The sequence below is a fragment of the Ictidomys tridecemlineatus genome, chromosome 4 (assembly GCF_052094955.1).
Source record: "Ictidomys tridecemlineatus isolate mIctTri1 chromosome 4, mIctTri1.hap1, whole genome shotgun sequence".
Classification (NCBI taxonomy): Eukaryota; Metazoa; Chordata; class Mammalia; order Rodentia; family Sciuridae; genus Ictidomys; species Ictidomys tridecemlineatus.
Genome location: NC_135480.1, coordinates 167,627,268 through 167,646,834, shown reverse-complemented (window position 1 = coordinate 167,646,834; position 19,567 = coordinate 167,627,268). Strand labels below are relative to the sequence as shown.

Genomic DNA, 19,567 nt, shown 5'->3' with positions numbered 1-19,567 from the left:
ATTTATTTCAAGGATTCATTACAAGGATTTCCGACTTTATTTTTTCAGAGTCTCTCTCTCTTGAAGTAATCTTTTGCTACCCGTATTTGCTCTCTTATCTCACGTTGGAGTGATCAATTTTTGCCTGTATTTGCTCTTTTAGGCCATTCTTTAATTCAGAGATCATTTTAATTATGAACCTTCTGAACTCCTATTCTGACATTTCATCAACTTCACTGTCCGTGGCTTCTGTTATTTTAGTGTCCTGGTTTGTGTAGGGGAACTTTCCTCCCTTGTTTTTTTATATTGTCTATGTGTCTTCCTTTCTTGAAGTGTGGATCTGAGATATTACAGTTTATTCCCTATATTCTTATAGTACCACTATAAGAATATTGAGGTATTGTCTGTACCTCATCTTGATGTTGGGCTTCCAGATCCTATTGTTGTCCCTCAGTGAATGCTACTGCATCCTGGATCTGGGTTCTGCACAAATTGGTGTGGGTGGATCTGGGCCACTGGGCTTGGCCTCCTGGTCTGCTGGTTGGAAAGGGTGGTCCTTTATCAGAGGCTAGGCTCTGATGAGTGTCTACCCTGCCAGGGGAGGGGTGGACTAAGCCTACTGTGTGCCTGGGACCCACAGAGGCTGGTGTGGGTGGATCTGGACCACAGGGCTTGACCTCCCTCAGTAGTTTGCTGGTTGAAAAGGCCTGATAAGTCTTAAATTTTTTTATGTTATCTCATATTTCTTGGAAGTTCTTTTTGTGGATTCTTACCATCTTCTCTATATAGTCGACTTTATTTTCAAGAATGTGTATTTTGTCTTCATTGCCTGAGGTTCTGTCTTCCAAGTGGTCTAGTCGGTTGGTGATACTTTCCATTGAATTTTTAATTTGGTTTATTGTTTCCTTCATTTCAAGGATTTCTGCTTGATTCCTTATTATAGTCTCTGCCTCTTTATTGATGTGATATTTTCACTTCCTATATTTTCACTAGGATACCACCCTTTATTTTGAAGATCAGTCTAACTATATACCTTCTAAAGTCCTTCTCTGACATTTCTTCTATTGTTTTATCTATGGATTATATTGTAGGAATATCTTGGTTTATTTGAGATGCTTTGTTCCCTTGGTTTTCATGTTGTTTGTGTGTCTTCCCATCTAGGTAGGGGTTTGAGGCAGTATAGTTTCTACATTGTAGTCTTATAATGTCCCTGAAGTCTTCTAGTACCTCACCTTTAAGGGGGAGATCAATATTAACAGCACCCAATGCAAACAATATACAACCTTAAACCAAACAACTCCTATTAAGGCAGCTACAGTTTTGTCACAATAAACAGGAATGATAGGTTCAATTATTATCTATGATATAAATAGTAAGTTTGCTAAAAGGGTTTGCCATTTCAAATTATGGACAAAGAGGGAATAGAAGTAGCATAGGATGTGATCTTTATGAAGGAGAAGGAGAGAAGATAGAGGTGAACATTTTTAGTAAGAGCAAAGGAGGAATGAATAAAGGCTTGCTGTTAACATGAGAGAAGTGAGAAAGAGAATCTAGGGAGACAGATAAGTAAGAGAATAAATACATACATATTAAAAAACAGTAATAATATAAAATATAAGAATACACACAAAAACCCCTGTAGTATACTATTCAGACATCCCATTCCTCAATAAATTGATGCATGAAAAATATTGGGATTCAAAGATGGTAGAGGTGTGAGAGAGGGGTGAAATATGATAAGTCTCTAAGGAAATTTGAATGATTGCTTCCATTGGTTTTCAAAAATTTTTCTCAGCTTCCTTTCTCTGCCAATAGGTGGAAGTTTGATGGTAGCTCCAGTCTGCTGGGTGCCAAACTGGTTAGCTGGGCAAGCTGATGGCAAGATGCCCTCACATCCTCTTCAAGTCTTCCCACCCATTGTTGCCAGCCCCTTCCATCCCCGAGCTTTTCAGGACTCACTGGGAGGGAGAGAGCCCATTCTCTTTAGTTTTGACAACCTGTGCTCCTCCCAAGGAACTGCCCCCATTCTCTAGCTTTCCACAGGATTGCCAGGCCCAGACTAGCCCACACAGACCCACATGCAATCTGATAGACCAGGGCTTCCCCAGGCTCTGCCTTGCTGCAGTCCCAACATCTCAATGCCATTCCAACTTGCAGAGAGACCATAGAGTGCTCACACAAAGAGCAAATCTGCAAAGAGGCAGCCAGATGGTGGCCACTAGCACACCTGGCAGGAAGACCTCAGGTGCAACCAGACCTGCAGGTCCTCCAACAATAGACCTCCAGGGCCTTCCCAGTGTCTCCAGATTTAGGCAGCTGCACCCTGAGATGGTGCCAATGGCAGTAGCAAACCTGCAGGCCCCTTGGCCCTTGACTCCCAGCCCCTGGCTTGTGTCCCAAGATGGCAGCAGCTGCATGTGACCAAACCTGTGGGTACCCTGACAATGGACTTCCAGGCCACAATGGGCAAAAGGTGCTCCTTGGGTGGTCTGTGGGTAAATGGTGAGCACTTGGTGGGTAGGTTGCATGCAATGGGCAGGCTAAAGGTGGGAAAACAGGCAATTGGCAGGTGGTCATAAGTGGTCAGCAAGCAATCTGCACTCAAAAGGCATATAATTTTATTAATTTGATTTTTCTCTTTCTCTCTCTTTTGGTTAGCTTGGCTAGGGATTTATAAAACTTGCTTATTTTTTTGAAGGACCAACTCTTTGTTCCATTGACCTTTTATATTGTTCTTATAGTTTCTATTTCATTAATTTCAGCCATAATCTTTGTTATTTCTCCTATTGATTTTAAGATTGATTTCCTCTTGTTTTTCTAAGACTTTAAGATGTGTCACTAGGTTATTTATTTGAAATCTCTCTTTTTGAAATAGAAGCACTCAAAGATGTAAGCTTTCCTCTTAGAACTGCCTTCACTGCATCCCAGAGACACTGGTATGTTGTGTCCCCATTTTTGTATGATTCTAAGAATTTTGAAATTTCCCCCTTAATTTATGTAGTGAGCTACTTATCAATCAAAAGTGTATTGTTGAATATCCATGTATTTGTATAACTTCTAGTTTTTTCCTATTGATTTCTTATTCCATTGTATTCCGAGAAGAGTCAAGAGATTATTTCAAAGTTTGTATTTGATAAGACTTGCTTTATATACTAATATGTTGTCAATTTTGGAGAATGTACCATGAGTGGCTCAAATGAAAATATATACAGCTGCTGTTGTATAAAGTAGTTGGGTAAAGTATTCTGTGTATTTCTGTTAAGTCCAACAGATCTATCATAAACTTTAAATTTGATAAGTCTATGATTTTCTATCTGGAATGATCTGTCTCAGAGTGGTAGATTGAAAAACCCCACTATTATGTTGAAGCCTGCCAATACCATTATATCAAATGTTTGTTTTATAAAATTAGGTGTACCAATATTATATCTTCTTGGTGGACTATTCTGTTCACCGATATACAATGATTTCCTTTGTCACTTCTAGTTTTGGCTTGAAGTCTGCTTTGTCTGATATTAAAGTGATTACTTCTGCTTGCTCTGATTCCATTTGCATGAAATATCATTACCCCATTCACTTTAAGTATGTGAATGCCTTTGCATATGAGATGTGTTTCTTTGAGACAGCATTCAATGGGTGTTGTTTTTTAAACCAATGTGCCATACTATATCTTTTATAGAAGAATAAAAACCATTTATATTCAGAAAAAAAGAGAAAAACAAGGGCCACTTCATCAATTTGCCTGACATTCTTGTGCAGAGGCCATGTTTCTCTATAAAATTCTAGTTTTAATATACATATTATGGGACTGAGCAATCCTCATGAATTTTCAGTTTGACTCTTGCCCCACTTTCTTATTTTGAAAATTAAAAAATACTCATATTTCTTATAACCTCTTTGGTGGTTTAGAATTAGTGCATATGTTTTAAGGAAAAAATTATATGAATAAAAATGAACAAGAAGTGACTTAGCTGGTTGCTGAAGACTTGATTTTTTTTGTTTTCAGATGTGTACACCACAAGAGTTCCACCTGGTACAGAATCTGAAATAACTGTCACAGCAACAACGGATCTGAGATTTGCCGTAAAGCACCGTAAGTCCTGAAAGGCACTGTTAAACATGTGAAGGCCTTTAAAGCACCACAAAACACTGGTGTGTACGAAAGAAGTCTTTGTTCCTAAACAGACTAAAATTCTCCCGCTAAAGTAGATGCTATGATGCAGGGATCCAGCTACTTCTGGATTATCCTTTAGGTTTTTCTCATTCTTCCTTTCACTCTGTACCCTTGAGGCTCAGGTCCATTGCCCTGAAAATTTCAAAAGGCAGAGATGCTCTTACAATTCTAAACCTCATATTTTGGGTCTGCAGGGAAAGGCAAATCAAATAAATGAATTGAGGATTCTAGGAAATGATGCAACTTTCTTCAACCTACATTTTTGCTCCTTTCTACTTTGTAGACCTTCAAAAGCCTTTAACAGAGAGTAAAGAAGGATCCTGACTATGGCAGTTTCAACACTGGGAAAACCCAGACTGAAAAATGCCCAATTATAATTAGGCATTGGCAATCATGGAATATTTCTGAGCAATTCCAAACTTTGTGAGACAGTGACATATCTTAGGCAAACATTAATTAGATACTCCTTCATAGAAATCTGACTTGTGCATAGCAAACATCTTGAAGTATGTGGGATAAGAACCAGTTACCCATCTCTCAAGTAGTGCAGATACCTCACAACCCCTCAGGATGTGTGCTATTGAGAGCCACAGGCAACAAGAAAAAGCTATCCAAAACTAAATTGTATCCCCACAATCCAGGCCCCCAAGGGACTGTCACAAAAGTTGGATAGGGATAAGGAATTCCTGCAGTGTTCAAGGGGATTGTGACAGAGGAGACACTCTGTCATGGGAGGGATGTCCCTGGAGGCAATGGAGATGTCCCTGATAACTTTGAAGATCACTGGCTGAAGTAGAGTCCCCAATGCTGGCAGAGAAAGGGAATGAGCTGGTGCCACCAGATGCTCCTCTCCCAAGAAGAAGAAAATGATTGTCTAGCAGAGTTTAAAGGTTCCTTACCATTCATTTGAGTCTCCCCTGAGTCAGCATCAACTCTAGTAATGGGTTTCCCTTTCCATCCTTCCTTGTCAGCAAGATACCTGAAAGGGGTTTGTGGGCTCAGTCTGGATTCATTCTGCCTCTGTGTTCAACTCCCCACTCCTGGGAAGGTCTGAACTCCATATGGAACTTGCACTGGCTCCTGCATTCAGCAGTTAACTAGGATTGCCAACTACATGGGAGAAATGGGCCTCCAGTCTCAATTGTTCCCACACCTGTCTCAGTGATGTACCTCCAGACAGACACATTATAGACTGAGATGGGTGCTGAATGAGGCCTGCCCATCCAATGTGCAATCCCAAATCCTTACATTCCAAACTGTTTCCAATTGACAAGGACACTCTTGGTGCCTCCTCTTCATGTCATCACATTGAACAACAACAAGGCTGCTCTGGACTGCAGCTGTCATTTTAAGGTTGTGCTTTGACCTTTGAAACCAAGTGTCTTAGCCAGTGATCTCCCAGACCTCCAGAGGAGCCTGGCCTCCTGTGCCCTGCTTTTCCTCTCTCTCAAGTTATAGGCATGTTAACCTCACCTCAGACAGCCCATCATCCCCAAATCTTATTGCCTGGTCCTTTCCCCTCTGTTATTTTCAGGAAAACTTTCTCTCTTCTATCTCTTCTATCTCCTTGTCTGTATTGCATTTTTGCTTCAAAATATGCTTAGTCATAGATGTTTCTTCAATATTTTCATATACTGATAATTTTGTATCCCTTTTCCTAGATACAACGGTCACCACGACTGGACCACAAACTGAAGAAACACCCTTTCATAAATATGTGAAAAGTATTAAAACTACTATATTGTCTTCATACCTGGATCATGTCATATAATTTAAAATTATTAAGTTTCACTACTCTGAGCATTATGTCAAGGAATAGCATGCTTAAAGAATTCATTCTACTACATTTTAAAGTCACTATAAAATCTTTTAAGTGGTGAATGTCTTGAGTCAAAATTTAGATCTACCTGACAATGGATAGAAACTGAGGATTTTTATGAATTTTAATACAATATTTTATATGTATAAACATATATGTATGAATGAACATATAAAATATAGATACATGAACATATATTTGTAAATATATAAAGTACATACATATTTATGTGGATTAATATATTTACATAGATTTTAAAATATTTAATATATTTTAAATGTAATTTAAATTTTGACAATATGAAAATTTCTACTCTCTTGGGGAATGAATGTATCTCTGGTTAGTCACTGATGAGTGTTTCCTAAGGTTTTTCAGGGGAGTGGGAAGCTATAAAATTAAAATCACTTTTAATTTTCTGCCAATAATATTGTTCCTCGTAAAATATTTGTGAAGACATAGGGACTCATGGCTCTTCTCTAAGGACTTGAATGAATGGTCTTGTTTAAGATAATGAATTCTTACCTGTCATTACATGAAACCCTAATTCTCCAGGTCAGGAAATTCAAGTATGATTCTAATATAATCACTCTCAAATAGATTGGATTTTAATGATGCTAAAAAAAGAAAGAAAATAAAAACCCTGATCTACTTTTTTTGTTGTGTTTAAAGATGAAAAGTAGATTGTCCGGGTATCCCCATTCTTAAGTATCCTTAATAATTTCTGCTAATGGTGGGGGGATATTTCTAAGTTCTTAATCAAGCATTCAAGTCTGAAATGATCTGGCAACTATGAAAACTTCCTAGTCTCCTCTCTGGTCATATTCCCCCAACCATATTCTTTGCTCCAGAGTATCTGAAGCTCCAAGAGCTTATTTGAACCTGACCATCACTCTGCCATAACTCATGCTCACAGCAAGAATGATCTTTCTCTCACCTCCTTTGCTCGAGGAGTGATTACTAGAACTTTACATCAAAACTGGGGCATCACATGCCTTTGGGGGTGTTTCTAGACCTCACAGGTGATGATGAATTAGGCCCTGTGTATAGCACATGTCTATTTGTATAATTATCCTGCAACAAACCAAAAATTATTCTTCTCTGCCTCCAAAGTTAGGTATGGGTACCTTGAGCATAAAACCCAGGTCATGTTCACTCCTGTACCTTTAGTTGAAACCACAGGGTGTGACATATGGTAGAAGTATTCGATATGAATGCTAAATCACTAAACAAATAAATGTTATTAAATCCAAATTACCTTATTATGTTATTCTCTTTTTTAAAAAACAGAAACGACCCCAAATGTGCCTGCGTTTTGGACAATGTTAGCTAGAGGTAAATTCATATAGTAAAGTAGCTGGGGAGATGTTTTGGGTTTCTAAAATTTTGTATTCAAAAGCCAAGATCAATCTAACTACTTACAGTGCTAAGAACTAATAAGTCAATGTTTTATTGCCATATGTAATAGCAAATGCCATACAAATCCAGAGAAGTGATAAAGTCACACAGTTTCTTATTCTACTATGCAAAAGTTTTATTCTCCTGAAGAGGTTAAAATTGAATAATTCAATTTAATTCATGATTAAAGTTATTAAATAAGGTTCTTGCACAATATAGTCCTTCTCTGTGTTTGCAACAGGGTGCACATAAACAGAGATGTATATGTACATACAAAGTATCTATCAAGATATATGCATGCACAAAAGTAATATGTATCATAAATATATAGGCAAACTGTACAAATCAGCCTATGCATGCATGTATAAGTAAATGTATATGCATTTCGATATACTTACGTATGAATGAGTGAACGAGCGTGATGTTCTGCACAGACAGATGCATGCTAAATGTAAAATATATACCATATGCAGTCAATCCTTACTGTTTGCACATTCTGTATTTATACTCTGTATCATCTACTCACCATGATACCTTTATCACTCAAAATCAATGCTTTCAGCATCTTAGAGGCCATTTGGACAACAGCAGAACTTCAAATATTTTTAATGTTCTGACAAGTACACTCAATCATCCCTTCAGCTGGCCCCCACATGTAGTGTTAAACTAGCTGGTTAATTTTCCCAAATGCAAGAAGGTGGTGATGTGCCTCATGGAGAAACTATATGTGTTAGGTAAGCTTTCTTCAAATATCTATTTGTTTATTGTGCAGAATATAACTACCATGAATACTGAGAACAGGCCCTACATCCCATGTAAACACATGATCATACACATATATTAATTTTACCTAGAGAATGTTATTTGCCATAACCACCAATGTATTGTTTTAACAGCTATAAATGGAACAACAGAGGTCATGGATGATAGAGATCAATTATTTCAACCAATTCCAGGTAAGAAGAGTACTTCAGTTAATAGATACATAAATACTCACATGTTTTATTGTCCCTTGGTGATACCATTTTCCTAGTAAAGTGTAATGTGTGCAGGAGGGTGTCCTGGTGGCCAACATCACAAAAAAGAGGACATTTCCTGTTTTAGGAGAGTTACAGTTCCTGAATATTCTTCTTCAGTTACCAATTTGCCGATGAATGCTTCATAGCTTCTATTCCTGACCCAGAGAAACAAAATAGAGGAGTAGGTGAGTGGAAATACAGAGAAGGCAGTCTTTTTTTTTTTTTTTAAGAAGCTTTAATTTCAGAGGAATTTTAGGCTTAAGGAAAAATTTAGCTTAAAGTACATAGGGGTCCCACATCCTACCCACCTTTACTTTTCCCTATTATTAACATCCTACATGGGTGTGTTACATTTGTTAAAATTTATGATTAATACAGTATGATTAAATAAAGTCCATAGTTTACATTAGGGTTTACACTTGTACTGTACAGTTCTTTGGGTTTTAATAAATGTGTAATGTCATGTGCCTACAATCACAGTATATTATACAAGTTTCACTATCCCAAAGTCCTCTCTGCTCTCCACAACAATTCACCCACCCATTCATATCCTCTGAACCTTGGCAACCACTGATCTTTTCCCTGCATCTTTAGTATTCTTTTTTTTTCCAGAATGTCATATAGTTGAAATTATACAGCATATAATCTTTTTCAGAGGGTTCATGTTCACCCAGCAGCATGCATTTTAAATTTTCCATATATTTTTGTGACTCATTTCTTTTATCATTAATATCCCATCATATAGATGTACCCACTTTATACTCCCATTGAAAGACATTTAGGCAATTATGAATAAAGTTACTATACATTTGTGTGCAGGTTTTGTGCAGATGTAAGTTTTCAACTATATTTGAGTAAGTACCTAAGAGCACAATTGCTGGAGCATGTAGTAAGACTATGTTTAACTTCCTAAGAAACTACGAAACTGTTCTCCGAAGTGGCTGTACTATGGTATATTCTCACCAGTAATGAATGTGAGTTTCTGTTGCTGAGTGAACTTTCTATTAATGGAGTAATTGCATTTTTAAAACAATTGCTAGTTCATATAGACAGTTTTTATGAAAAAACAATGTGTTAATTTTCCCCAAAATGCCTGTCCTACAAAAAAATGTTGGAAACAGAAATTATCTGGTGATATATCCAAGATCTGTCACCTCAATTCTGTACTGAATTATTTGAAGACTGTCACTGTTTACCTCGTGGTGCTTCAAGAAAATGGAGTGAGTCTTTTATGTTTAGAAATGTTATACATAGGGATCACTAATGCTGGGTCACTTTAGAAACGCTTTATTGTTTCTTTAACTGAAATGATTAAATGTGGCTTGATTGATTTTCTGTCATTTGCTGAGCACACAAAGGCAATTCTGGTGCTTTAGCTGCATTACTATGTCAGTCCTCACAGCCACTCCATGAAGTTGGATTTATCTCCATTTTATAGAGAAGGAAACTAAGACTTAGAGCAAAAACCTGCCCATACCTATAACTGGCTATTTCAGTGATTAGGAATTCCAAACTCTTCTCTGGTTCTGACCATGACCTTGATAAATGCACTATGAACAAGCCTCTTTAGAATGACTCTTTAAGAAGGCAGAAAAGCAACTTAGGAGAATTTTCCATTTTAAAAATTTGTTGGATTATTCTCCAAACAATTGGTCTCAGAGTCAGCTAACAACCATTGACTGCTCTATATATCTCCTTCCACAGCGAAGAAGATCACACTTTGACCATTTTAAGTTTTAAAATCAGAGAGCTTAGATATGAGAATTTGTTATAACTATTACGTACAAGGAAGCTCTTTGGACCATTTGGAATGGAGGTGGGAGGAACTGTGAAAAGGGGAAGAAGTGACAACCTGGTCATCTAAAGTCATTGTTCAATAAAGTTTATTAAGTCAGATGAATATTCAGGAAAAGGTCAGATCTGTTAGTAAAGAGTCATTTTTTATTACTAGTTTTAATAACTTTCTTCATGTCTCTGGATCCAGGCATCACTTTTTGATTTAATTTATTTTAGAAAGTTAAAAAAATGTTTGCATTTCTTGATGCAATGTCAAGTACACTAGATTTAGTCATCTCAGTAATTAAAGGCAAGCTTAGCCCTTAAACCTCATGGAGAGAGCCTGCACACACCATCCTTTTATTTCAAAGAACAACCAGTACATGTTGCAACAACAGAACATCACCCTTCTCTTCTGAAACACTGGCGCCTTGTGTGTACATTGATCATATTAATAGTCACCTCTACAGAGATGATCAATTACTTTAACTGGTTTCTAGGAAAGTCAGGGAGAAAGTCTGCTACATACACATTTTGACATCTGGTAACCTGGGTTTAAAGTCAGACTCTGCCACTTACTAGCTGTGTGCAAGGGGAAAATTCATGAACTGCTGAGATCCTGTAAAATGGAGCTAAGGACAGCTCCTCCAAGAGTGCTGTGAAGGGTAAAGAGGAAGGAGTGCTTGGCGTGGGAACTAGCCTTCTCTCTGCATTGCCTGTGGTAGGAGAATGAGCAGTGGACACTGAGGCGGGCGTGGGGCTTCTCTGCATCTTCTACCATCCTCAATCTCCAGGAACATCAAGAATCCACTCTTCTCCTTTGCATTTTCTTTCTTTCCTGTCAGGTTTTGATGTGAACACTACAGAGGAAGACACACAATCACTGCTAGATGATCTCAAGCTCAAAATAATGCTGGGCATCTCGTTGATGACCCTTGTCCTTTTTGTCACTCTCTTGGCATTCTGTAGTGCCACCTTGTACAAACTGAAGCAGCTAAGGTAAGCCCACCAACCTCTGCAGTGTTTATTACCGATGCATGCTGTCATTCCCTCCTGTCCTAGGTAAATTGTTAGCATATTGTAATGTCTGAATAATGGAGCTGTCAGTCTTTCAGTGTGACTCCATTTCCTCTATTCCCAAGTAGAATGGGGCCATCTCAGGCAGTATCCTTCCATGATCTTTTTTTCCAATATTTTAAATAGTAATCTACATGTAGAAATAATCTTAGTCAATTGGAAAGTAAACAGAGTATGTTGACAATGCTTTATATGTTGATAAAACCTTGGAACAAAAAAATACTGTGCTTCTAACTACCACATTTGCTTAGGGTCTTACATTTTTCATTCAAGCAAGACAATAAAAAAAACTGCAAATTTGTTTCATTTCTGTATTCTATATTCTATATTCTATATTTGTTCTTATGGAAGTATTAAATTCAACTCAAACCTGAATAAGAGGATTGCTTATTTAAATTTTTCACAAAATATAACACATTTTTTGTAGAAATCCTAATGATTGCTTAATGTTCAAAGTTAATAATTATTTTGATAATGATATTTTTATGGTGTGTTTCTCTGTTTTATTAAAATTTGTATCCGAGTCATTTATTCTTCCTAATTCCATCTCATTTACATATTTAATGAAAGTTAAACTTTCATTATAGTAATCTTTACTGTTTTAGTAAATTGGTTTTTAAATTCTAGTCTTGAGGTTTGAATCATGCTTTTCATTCACACAAGGATTAGCTATAACACAATTACCATTTAAGAAAAACTATATCATTTATATAATGTTATTAAATAACTAGTACATTGGAAAAATTATATTTTAGCAATTCAAAATACTTTTTAAAGTTGATGTAGAAAGTCACCCTATTGAAAATATGCTTTTATTCTTTTTCAGCTACAATAGTCAGTACAATCAATACTCCACCAACCAACAGATGACAAACACATCTTATTCACCACGATCAGACGATATATCAGATACATCTTATTCTGGGGGCAGCAGCACATATTGGCCTACCACATCCTCAGATGCAAGAAGATCAGGCTCAAGAATGTCAAAATATAGAAACATGACAGATTGGACTTCCACAGGCTCAGATGAGACATTCTTAAATGAGTCAGATATTCCCATGAGCGAGGAACCTAGTGATGACTAGATAACTTTAATTCTTTTATCACACACACATAAAGACCTTTCGGTCTCACGTTGCTGTCATCATTTGGAACTGGTGACATTCCACTTTCCGGTGTCTTAAGAGAAGGCTGTATGCAATAAAAATTATCCCGGTTATGTAAATTAAAGGGAAACATTGAAGGAAATAATTTAAGGTGTGGAAAAACCATCAACTAAAACAGTCCTGGACAGTGATTTACAAAATGTATTCAGTGTGAGTGCATTCATTTCTAAATAAAGATTCTGATATATTTACCTTATGGGAGCATTTTGAGATTTTTTAGGAGACTCATGGCTGCCTATGCCTCAACACTAACGTCACCATCAAGGGGAACAACACACTTAGCTCAGTTTTCATTGGCCAAAGAGTTTTTCCATTAGCACATGAAACTAAAATTGGCATACTTCAAAAGTTTCAAAATCAAGAAGCTCCTCTCAAAGACAAAAAGAAAAAGATATTTTTTTCCCATTTCTAAGTGCCCATAATCCTTTGGGATAAATTATTGTTTCAGAGACAAAGAAAGAATGGATTCCAGAAATCTGTAGATGAAGATTCATGGACTAATCTTTTAGAGCTGAAGTGCTCTACTCTCTCCCTCCTCTCAAGTATCCAGCATCATTGTTCTCCATTGCAAGAAAAGCAAAGCATCTCAAAAATTAATTCAATCTTACTCATGATTTTTAAGGGTATCCATGCCAAGAATATTTGGATTTACAAAAAACAACAAATGGAATAGGGTTGGTATTATTTTATTTCATTTATTTATTTTTTTTTTAGAAATTGGTTGCAAACAGAAGGATATTAAGGCATGCATCAGGCATCTTGTGGATATGTGGATGTGGAGAAAGAGTAGGAATAGGGCAAGTTCATTGCTGCCATCAATTCTCACCACAGCAATACCTTCCACTTACTGAGCACCTCCTTTATACTAGGCCACTTAGTGCATTATATCACATTGAATTCTACTACCCTGTGAAAAGTGAGTTTATTTTACAAATTAAGAAATGAAAACTCGGATAAGCTAGATATCTTACTGGAGGTCTTGTGCTTAAGAGAGGGAAAGCTACAATCTGCTTCCCAACTAAGTTTCTCTCCATAACTCAGGAAAGTGAATATTCAAAATTACAACACAAGTCAAAAGATGTTGGGAAGGATGTAAGCCCTCTAGCCCAGAGGACTGGAGTTCCTTAACTCAGGTGTTCTTTCAACCCCACCCTCCAGGAAGTTGCTTCCCTACCTTTGGCTTACTAGGTCTCTTTGATCCTCCTTCTCCATGCAGAACAGACACTCCCCTCGCCTGCCTCTTCTCCTACTTTCTACTGTGGAGACCTTCTGTTTCCATTTTCTCCTCAGTCTCACTCACCATTGGTTGAGAAGAAGATGAAGCTCCACCCAAGTAGGTTATTTAAGACCCAACTCTAGAAGAAAAAGAGGGAGAAGGACAGGGGCTGGCTTTTGCCTGATCTCTGCCTATTAACAGTTGGCAGTGTCTGAGGCAGCCGGGTGGCTTTCAGCAGCAGCCCATGCTACCCTCTGCTGGTTACTTTTGCCATTTTCTATGCCCTTTGGACAGCCCAGGGTTGGGTGCCAGCGTCTATACTGCCAGTTCAGGCACCCGGAGCTGTGGTGGAGACCCAGTGTGGCAGGTGGTTGCAGCTACTTGGAGGTGCTCCAGATGCAAAGCAGCCCTGTTGAGTCCACAGGTGGGAAAGGGCTTGTGGGAAGAATGTCAGGTGGGCTTGGGCAGGGGTTGGCTGCCAGCTATTCCCATCTTTTCCCTCTAACCATCTGTCCACCATCCTGGAGAGGCACTAAGAACTTTTTTAGTTTGGAAATAGGTGTAAGGATCCATTTTGAATCATAGAATCGTTCTCTATTTCCACAGTAAAGCACTATAGAGAAAGATAGTTAATGAGAATAGCATGATTCAGGCTAAAATCTCTAAAATGGTTGAAAGAGACATGTTAACCATATTTCAAAAAATTGGTTTCTCACCCTCAGACCCCTTGGCACAGCTTGCAGGAATCATTGTAAAAATGCAAGCAAGCTATCTGAGGGAGCTGGGTGGGGTACAGGAAGGATGTCAGGGAGTCCCTATTGGTCTCTTGTCCCCTCTTTTGCAAGCCAGGAGAGGGTGGCTCAGCCCAGGCTGGTGGGGAGAGGTCTTGCATTTGTCATGCTGGCCCTCCAGGTCACTCTGATACCTGCATTTCCTGGACAGGTTTTCTGGACCTCTGAGCTGCTTCAGCAGAGAGGGCAAAGCAAAGCAGTCCCTCCTCAGTCTGTGGGTTTCTCCTGGTTCTAAAGGCCCCCTTATTTCCTTCCCTGATGCCCCGATCTGTCTCTTCCCTTACTGCCTCTTCCCTCACTGAGGATTTTCGGTTCTGTCCCTCTATTCCTAGAGTTGTATTTTGCTGCTCCATGTTTCCCTCTATGGCACTTGGGGGTCATTTCCTCTAGATTGGCTGGGGTGGGTGAGGAAACAGAAGCACTTGCCTTAGAAGTAGGAATCAAGGTCTCCCAGAATCCCCAAGAGTCACTTTTCCTAGCACTACACACCCTGATCAGCAGCCTTAAGTGTGAGCTCTTTATTTTCTTTTCTTTTGTTCCTTATGCCCTTATGCTAAACAGTGAGGGGGGGGATAGGGGGATGGGGGAGGGTGGGAGGCTGTCTATTCTAGATGTTTACTGTGGGCTTTCTCTGTGATCATGCAGTTCTAAAAGCCTGGGTTGGCAAGAAGTGGTCCAGAGGATGCTAGGAAAGGCGAATCTTTCCCTTCTCCTGGGAGGACCTGGCACCACCCTCCCCCCCCCCACACACACACTTATAATGGGAAACAGTGAAAAACCGCAGGACACCTGCCTCTACTCAAGGGTCAAGGGCCAGACCCCTGCAGCTCATATCCAGGTCAGGGAGGAGGTCAGAGTCCAAGAAGAACAGCAAGGGTCGGTCACGTTGAGGTTTGGGTCTCCCTACAATAGGGGCACACATCCACTGCTGGGAGCACTGGACCCCAGAAGAACTCCAAATGTCATGTGAGGTATTTGCAGGTTGTCCTGTACACGTGAGTGGTCTTGCCGGGTTTATCCTTTTTCTCTTCACCGTCTCCAATGTGGGATTATTGTCTTGTGCTCTGAGAAACCGATAAGGGGGACCCTTGGTGGAGAGTAGGGCACCCCTGATGAATGGGGAGGAACAGGCAGCTCAGCCTCTGCTAAATGTGGCAGGAGCATAGAGTCATTACCCTCCATAGCCAGCTGTTTCCAGCCACCTGTGCCTGGGCAAAGATTCTAAGTGTGCCTTTAAGCTTCAAAATTAATCCCCCAAATCCAGCTGCCAGTGGAGTAGGAAATCTTAAAATGTTTTTAAGTTTAGGAAATAAAGTATAACCCCCCACACACCTTTTTTTTTTTCTGTAGTCCCTATTAAGTCCTTATGCCAAAGTAACTCCATTTTGAAAATCAGCACCCGCCATCACCATCTTAAGAAGCCTACCCAGGCATGACCTTCTCCTTAAGTGCACCCCAAAGAGTTCCTAACTATAGAAACCACAACAAAGTAACAATCACAGGACTAGATAGGTTATTTTTTAATCACTTCCTTGCCCATGATCATATAGTTAAGAAGTTTTTCCAGCAGGCTGCTGCGCCTTGCAGAAGGGCAGCCTGGCAGATGGTCTCTGTCAATAAACCTTTGCTTGGCTCACTGCTGTATCTCTCATAGATATTAGTGCCAGCTACCCTAACAGTACACTACAGCACGGCTTACCAGCTCTTCTGAATCGCCAGGTCTTAGTAGAATCTGGCTTCAGCATCCAAGTGCATCTCTGGCTGTTTATCCAGAAGTCTCCGCCCATTACAATTTATTAAAGAGAAGTTAAACCCAAGCATTTATGTTTGGATCCTGGGATCAGTCTCATTCTCCTCCTTGGTCCTCCCCTCCCTTCTCCATGCAAAAGTTACCTTCCCAGGTGCATTGTTTGGGATTTCAATGGAGTTAATTTCTTCATAGAAAAGGAATGGTAATTTGAAAGGCTCTCAACCAGGAGAATCTTTGTTGCCCAAGGAGGATGCATTTGTGTGTTATGTAAAATAAACTGAATTTTAAGAAACATATTTGGACCACATCTCAGATCCGCAGTCTCTTGTTTGGGAGAAAGAAAAGTGTTTAAATTATCCCAAAACTGATATAGGAAAGTGATCTTGTAAAGAGGGAAGAGGATCTGATCTCTCATAATACCAATTCAGGAAGGGCTGCCAGGGTGTTGGGGACAGATGCTCCTTCAAGCCTTGTGTCTTCTTTGGCCCTCTCCTGGATTTTCTCAGGAGTGTGAATCCAGCTAGTGCTGAAGTTTTGCTCTTTGTTGATTCTTAGGTTTTTGTGATTGTTGGGAGTGGTGTTTGGTGTTTGAAGCATTTTGTGGACGTCAGGGGCTTAGTGAGAATGTTGAGACCCACACTAAATGAAGGAAAGACTAACACTTTAAATTGCTGTTTCTCATGATCAGAGGTGATGTTTAGGTGCTGCCATTTAGCTTTCATCTTTTTGAACCATTCCAAATTATCACTGTTTTGTAATAATGAGGTAAATATTTCATATCCCCAAACTGTGTTATTCGACAGTTTAATAATTATATTTAACTAGATGTGTCCTCTAACATAATTACTATAGTAATAATTCATGAGCATCCTTTATTGAGTAAGGGAATGAGCTAGACATTTGAGAACTTAATACAGTAATAATGACCTCTCCTTCACCTTCTCAGAACTGCTTACTTAGCAAATTACCCCTTGCATTTAAGATTTGTGTTAGAAGAAGTGATATCATGGAAGGAAGTTACTTGCCCAGGATATTCTAGGATCTGCATTTCATCTCAAGTAACTTTTAAAGATAAAGTTCATTTAAAGATAAAGTTCATTTTCTATTGACAAGGAGGGGTTCCAAGTATGGACAAATGGGAAAGATGCAAAAAAAATTACTGAGTCTATCAAGACTGAGGTAGAGGAAAAGGAGAAGTAGTTGTTCAGGTGTGCACTAGCATCAAACACATTCAGAGTCTTCTGGCCTCCCCAAGTAACAAAGGTGAGGAAAAATTTTCCTGAAGACAACCTGTTGCCAAAGGAAAAATGGGCAGAACCATACAATAATGGAGACAGTCCACCTAGAAAGTAGGTGATAGCCTCCAAATATCCAGCACATGATCTTGATGGTGACTCTTGGCTCAATTATTCTGCCAAGCTACCTGGGGCAACAAAAACAAAGGGGGGAAATCTTCATCAAGTTAGATTAGGGCCCAGCTTCCTTCACAAGACTCCTAAAGCACAAGAAATAAAATCAATGAGTGGGGTGGATTCAAACTAAAAAGCTTCTCAGCAAAAGAAACAATCAATGAAGTAAAGAGAGAGCCTACATTTTGGGAGTAAATTTTTGCTATACACACGTCAGAGCAGTAATCTCTAGGATATATAGAGAACTCAAAAAAAAAAAAAACTTCACACACACACACACACACACACACACCAAAAAAAAAAAAAAAAAAAAAAAACAATAAATGGGCTAAGGAGCTGAACAGACACTTCTCAGAAAAAGATATACAACTGGTCAACAAATATATGAAAAAATGTTCAACATCTTTAGCAATTAGAGAAATGCAAATCAAAACTACTGTAAGATTTCATCTTACTTCAGTCAGAATGGCAGTTATCAAGAAATTGTGAATTGGCAAGGATGTGGGGGAAAAGGCACACTCATACATTGCTGATGGCACTGCAAATTGGTGCAACCAATCTGGAAAGCAGTATAAAGATTCCTTAGAAAACTTGGAATGGAACCACCATTTGAGCTAGCTACCCCACTCCTTGGTCTATACCCAAAGGACTTAAAAACAGCATACTATAGTAACACAGCCACATCAATGTTTATAGCAACTCAATTCACAATAGCTAAACTGTGGAACCAACCTAGATGCCCTTCAATAGATGAATGGATAAAGAAATAGTGGTAGATATACACAATGGAATATTATTCAGCATTAGAAGAGAATAAAATTATGGCACTTGAGGGTAAATGGATTAGAGAATATCATGCTATGCGAAGTAAGCCAATCCTAAAAAACCAAAGGCTGAAGTTCTCTCTGATAAATGGATGCTGATCCATAATGGTTAGGGGTAGGAGGCATAGGAAAAACAGAGGAACTTTGGTTGGGAAAAGGGGAGGAAGGGGAAGGGAAGGGGCATGGAGACAGGAAAGATGGTGGAATGCAGTAGACATTATTACCCTAAGTACATTTATAACTGCACATATGGTGCAATACTACATTGTGTACAATCAGAGAAATGAAAAGTTGTGTTGCCTTTATGTAACAATGAATCAAAATGCATTTATATATACCTAAGTAAAATAAATAAATAGATTTATTAAAAGAAAAAAGCAAAGGGAAGCCAGGAGTGATGGGGCACGCCTATACTCCCAGTGGCTTGGGAGGCAAAGGCAGGAGGATTGCAGATCAAAGCCAGCATCAGCAAAAGCAAGGTGCTAAGCAACTCAGTGAGACCCTGTCTTTAAATAAAAAATAAAAAATAGCTCCTAAGCAACTCAGTGAGACCCTGTCTTTAAATAAAAAATATGGCTAGGGATATGGCTTAGTTGTCGAGTGCCCCTAAGTTCATTTTCCAGTACAGGAGAAGAGAAAAAAAAAAAAAAAGCAAAGGGGCTGAGACCCATCAACAGCACTATGACCCTTGCAAAACTCTGTGGGTAGAAATTGTAAGACAGCACTGGAGACCCAAAGACTTTGTTTCACCAATAAGAATTAAAGTAACATGAAGCTGATGAAGATGATCTTATAATAGAATTACCTCCAGTCATGTCTGCTTAGGGTCTTCCTGAAGGTGACACGTGCTCTAGTTCTGATGACACATTGTAGGAAGAAGGTCTTGGAGTTGTCAGTGAGTCCACAGAAAATGAAGCTCAGAAGGGAAAGAATGCTAAGCAGGTTGGTGAAATTTCCCCCCTATCTTCCTTTTCCTTCATCTAAGGGAGTTTTCCTTAAATACATTATATCCTTAGCCTTAGATTATAGCTCCTGAGAAGTGCAACATTGTTTTTTTTTCCCCTAAAAAGTGAGATAGATTAAATCATTGCAGAATTCTCACAGTTCTTCTAAGTCCTCCAAAAGAAAGCTAAAAATTGGCTTTTTAAAATAGTGAATATTCATATTCC

At 38.8% G+C, this 19,567-nt stretch overlaps 1 protein-coding gene across 1 annotated transcript; it reads left to right on the top strand.

Moving 5' to 3' along the window:
* Positions 1–2,380: 2,380 nt before the first annotated feature.
* Positions 2,381–12,581, top strand: LOC101954473 (equatorin). Its single transcript, XM_078044972.1, has 7 exons — positions 2,381–2,474; positions 3,986–4,072; positions 5,815–5,877; positions 7,260–7,304; positions 8,264–8,323; positions 11,008–11,161; positions 12,066–12,581. The coding sequence occupies exons 1-7, from the start codon at positions 2,381–2,383 to the stop codon at positions 12,325–12,327; spliced, it is 765 nt and encodes a 254-aa protein (XP_077901098.1). The 3' UTR covers positions 12,328–12,581.
* Positions 12,582–19,567: the final 6,986 nt, after the last annotated feature.

Excerpts from the sequence above, each read along its gene's own strand:
- LOC101954473 (XM_078044972.1), top strand. The coding sequence starts at position 2,381 with ATGGCAGCAGCTGCATGTGACCAAACCTGTGGGTACCCTGACAATGGA. Across the intron at positions 5,878-7,259 it reads CTTTCATAAATATGTGAAAA|AAACGACCCCAAATGTGCCT; the intron begins GTATTAAAACTA and ends TTTAAAAAACAG. Across the intron at positions 11,162-12,065 it reads TACAAACTGAAGCAGCTAAG|CTACAATAGTCAGTACAATC; the intron begins GTAAGCCCACCA and ends ATTCTTTTTCAG.